This window comes from Wasmannia auropunctata, unplaced genomic scaffold, assembly GCF_000956235.1.
Source record: "Wasmannia auropunctata unplaced genomic scaffold, wasmannia.A_1.0 LD335975.1, whole genome shotgun sequence".
Classification (NCBI taxonomy): Eukaryota; Metazoa; Arthropoda; class Insecta; order Hymenoptera; family Formicidae; genus Wasmannia; species Wasmannia auropunctata.
Window position 1 is genome coordinate 120,139 of NW_012026915.1, and position 4,371 is coordinate 124,509.

A 4,371-nucleotide genomic window follows, 5' to 3' on the forward strand; every position below is an offset into this window, starting at 1 on the left:
GTGCGCGCAGTTCCGTGAAATGGAGATACAACGAGAACGAGATATTTTCTTCGATATATATCGCACGAACGAGAATGTTGAATGAATCCTCGGGGCAGAACGGCCAAGAGATAGATTATACGCTCGTATAATGAGCGTACTTGGAAACGATGCGCGCGCCCGACGTGCATTTCTTTCGCGCGTTAATTATTTCGTGCGATCGTGACGGACGTGTGCACGCGCGGCAGCGAAAAACACGGTATTCGGATTACATAATGAATAATTAATAATAATGATAATAATATAATTAATAATAATATATAATATATATAATATTTATAATATTTATGTATATTAAATAAATTCTCCGATGCACGTATATATAATTTATATAATTTAAATATATAACTTATATATATATGCATATAATTTACGACTTAGCCCCTAAGCTTAGCTCGACTTAAGATTTAAGTAACCCCACCCCGTGGCGCGGGGGATGCCCTTACGCGTCACCCAGGGCGGACACATCTTAAGAACCTAGTAAAATCCTAAAACCGGAAGCTCCGCCGCGTGACGACAGGCCAGCTGCCCTCTTTGTTTCTTTGGCGGAGACCGCTCGTCCGTTCTCTCTTTCTCTTTCTCTCCCTCTCATTCTCTCTCTTTCACACTGTCTATGCGATTCCTCTCATTATTAGATAGACGTAACCGCGCGCGCGAGCCGTCCGTTCCGGATCTCTCTCCTCGCTTTTCCGCATCCGAAGAAAGAAAAGAAATACGAGAGAAATGGTGGTATCCGGTGGAGACAACGGGGCGAGGAAGGGGGGGGGAGAAGGAAGTCGTCATCCACCCCTCCATGCGTGAACATCTCGACGTGTTGTAAACGAATCTGCCTACAAGATACACACGCTCTCTAACGTTCCGCTCTCGTCGTTGATACGTACATGCGCGCGTGCGTATGTAACATCGGGTCGATTAATCCGCGAGAAATACGCGGGTAATGTACACGTTCGTGGATGTTGGGGAAGAGAAGAGCGAGGAAATTGCGAGTGACGGAGTGAGCGAAGATAAGGAGAGAGAGAGAAAGAGAAGAGATAGATAGATAGATAGATAGATAGGGAGAAAAAGAGCAAGGAATAATTGCGCGAACGGCATTGAGAGATCGGAGAACATCGCACGCGCGCGGCTCATCATAGAAGGGAGGCTAACGTTCTCGTTCTCCCCATTCGCGAATGCAGTGTACGCGAAAAAGAGATACGGAGGCAAAATCCTCGGAGAAGAGGAGAGCGCCCGCTACGAAATTCGCTCGGGCTGGGTTTCTCGATGTTCGCGTCCCCTTGCCTTGACTGCTGCTGCTGCTGCTGCTGCTGATGATGATGCTGCTGCTTCCTCCTCCGCTATGCGCGTATGCCCCGGGACCGATGACGATGCTCGCTTCGAAAATCGCATCGACGAAAAATCTCTTTCGCTACGCGCACGACCGTCTCATCCGTCCGTTCCTCTGATCTCTTCCTCTCTCGCGACGGCGATGGGTTTCTTCTCCTGACTCCTCGATGAACAGCGCACTGGTTGTAACAGCCGGGGGGGAGGGGGGAGGGGGAGAGACGAGCAATGGTTTGCAAATGGTTCGGTGGTGGCGGCGATAGCGCCGGGATCTTAGGACCCGTCCGTCCGTCCGCCATCTGAAAAACGTTCACTCTACGTTAATATGGTGGCGCGAGATGTAGCGTGCGCTCGTCTTTAATCTTATCAGAGTCGACGAAAGGCGCTATTCCGATTCAGGGATGATAGCCTTTTTCCAAAAGATACAATATATTAAAGCACGTGACATTTTGCCACATAAAAAGCATCAGATTACCGGTAAATCGATGGCTAAAAATTCACATCATCCAAATTCATAATTATCATTTTTGATCTTGTTGATCTATTTAGGAGAGAGATTAGAAAAATGATAAAATATCTGTTAGTGATTAATTTCGGCAAGCAATTATCTCAAACTCGAGTGAGAGCTTCGAGGTCGCGGTTAGGTAAGCGCGCTAAATACCGTGTAGCTCCCGCAAAATTTACTGACTAAGCCGGGCCAAGAGGCACAAGCGAGCGCTCTCCCTCTTGTTCTCTCCCGACGTTTAGGATCTGCGGACACGTACCTTGAGTGGACGAGTGTGGGGCTCACGACTGCGGTTGCGGCATGTTGTGGTCCCGCTTGTCTCCCGCAGGAGGCGGCGGCTTTGTCACGGCTTTCTCCTCGTTCACCGGCGTGGGCGGTGCGTCTTTCCTCGGTGGCATTCTTTCGTTTATGGCGTCCAAGCCCTTGGCCTCGGCGAACGAGGTAATTTTGTGATTCGGCGAGAAGCCTTGAAGTGCTGCACGAGACACGGCAGAAAAAGGGAGGAAGATAAAGCAGAAGCACGGTATGTCAGGACGCGCGGGATCGTAAAGTAAACGCTCCAGCGTTTGGATTCAATTCTCTCTTATTTTTTCGCGACTATCCGGTTGTGCTACTGTGAGACGTTTATTATCCGCGAGAAGTAACAATCGAGGTATCTGGGTGCTTCTATACCTTCACGTTGCATCACGATAAAGAATAATTATAAATATACGTACAGTTCACTGGATTTTTAAGTTCTAAACTGAATTAAAATTTTTCTCAGCGGTAATGTCAGAACGTTATTTTACCGTTGCTTAAAACACTCTTACCGTTTTTCAGAGAGGTCTTGCCACCAGATAATGCACCGAGCGGTAAAGCTCCAGTCGGCGTCAAGCCCTTCAACTGCAGCACGCTCTCGCTCTCCTCTCTGTCAAGAAGAGATATTATTAATTAAATAATTAAAATTCGTTAAGTAATAGTACAAGTTTCGGTCAATTTTTATATAATGCAGAACTCATCTATGAATTGTAATCTGCTTTTTGTCTCAATTTTTAATTCGTAAAAGAATCCGCAGTTATGAACCCTGCAAGAGTTCCGGAGTTCGGCTTATAGCTAATATATAATATATATTATATACTATAGCTTACAGCTATATAATATATGCAAAAATAATACGTCTATTATTTTTATACCGAAGTATTTTCAGACACGTTTTGGCATATTTAGATGTCTTTAAAGTATTTAAAGAACGGATTGTTCACTGACCTCAGGACGGAGAACACCCGTGCCATTTTGCCAATGGCTCTAATCTTGTTTCTGATCACTTCCTTACGTAGATTGGCTGCTGCACCTATAAATATCAGAGACGCACATTACGGCATTCGTATGACGACAACGGGATATTAGCACCTATATAGAGATCATCCAGTGACGATCAACATAGCGAAAGGAATCATCGGCGATCCGTTTGAGTTCAACAATTTACAATAATTCCTTGAGTATATAACATTGACCTTTAATTTAAAGGAAAATAATTAAAAGTAAAACGCGGCGAGTCAAAAGTTATCTTTAGAAAAATTTTCAATTTATACACCGTGCTTTGAACACGCCCACGCTCGGAAAGTATATTCTTCAACATCGTGTTCGACAGGCGCTGCTTGCAACAGTACAAAAGCTGGTCCATTAATTTACAACGCATTTTAATCAAGAGACTCAATAGCTTCGCCACGGTCGCTTCGTCACCGATTTGCCGCGCGTCCGTCGCCGCGCTTGCAAATCACTTACGATGATTCTCGCCGTCGCGCGTTAACTACTAACGTTATCCATATCACAGAGCTTACCCGAGAGGGGGGGGGGGGAGAGATACATTACGTTATTAATAAATCACTCGTTATTCTCATCGGGTCACGCCAAGACAACAACGCCAAACTACAAGCAAAAAAGTTGCGCACACACATCACGAGCGAGGGGCAGGGGGGGTACGTTGAAAGCAACCACGTAACGGAGGAAAAAAAAATCTGCACGTGCTCCGTCGCGTTCGCAAGGTAAAAAGTGAATTTACGCACTCCTCGCACTCAGCCGTTGAAGGCAGAAGGGTGTTTATTCGTTGACTCGAGGAAAAACGAGTGAGAAGAAATATGCGAAGAGTGCAGCGCGATTTTTGCGAACGCGCGTGGCACTCAGAAGCTGCGTAAACGTGCGTAAATACAGTGTATAAATTTTTCGCAAAAACGTTTTTGTGTGTGTGTGTGTGTGTGTGTGTATGTGTGCGCGCGCGTGTGTGTGTTTGTGTGTTTTAACATATACCAAGGTATTGTATAAATCGAGATGCGAGAGAAAAAGAGGCATGCACATGCTGTATACAAAGCGCGAAACGTACGCACCATCGGCCACTACAAACTCTTATCGTTACCACTTCGCCTTCTGGCAATCGCCTGCTACCTTTTCGGGGCTCGTTATCAGACGCGAAAGAGTCGCGCGGCGACGATACCGTTTACCGATCGAATCAACGCGAAGACGGGGGCGAG

At 46.0% G+C, this 4,371-nt stretch overlaps 1 protein-coding gene across 6 annotated transcripts in view; it reads right to left on the minus strand.

Annotated features, from left to right (window-relative positions):
• Positions 1-345: 345 nt before the first annotated feature.
• Positions 346-4,371, minus strand: part of LOC105454786 (serine/threonine-protein phosphatase 2B catalytic subunit 2-like) — an 80,013-nt gene continuing 75,987 nt past the window's right edge. For 3 of the 6 annotated variants that reach the window (XM_011697666.1, XM_011697663.1, XM_011697662.1), the window contains 4 exons: positions 3,110-3,194; positions 2,674-2,771; positions 2,124-2,339; positions 346-1,658 (listed from right to left, as the gene is read on the minus strand). In XM_011697666.1, coding sequence (XP_011695968.1) covers positions 2,146-2,339; positions 2,674-2,771; positions 3,110-3,194 — 377 coding nt within the window. In that variant the 3' untranslated portion in view covers positions 346-1,658; positions 2,124-2,145. The remainder of the gene's footprint in view (positions 1,659-2,123; positions 2,340-2,673; positions 2,772-3,109; positions 3,195-4,371) is intronic. The other 3 variants (XM_011697668.1, XM_011697664.1, XM_011697667.1) reach the window with 2 other exon arrangements.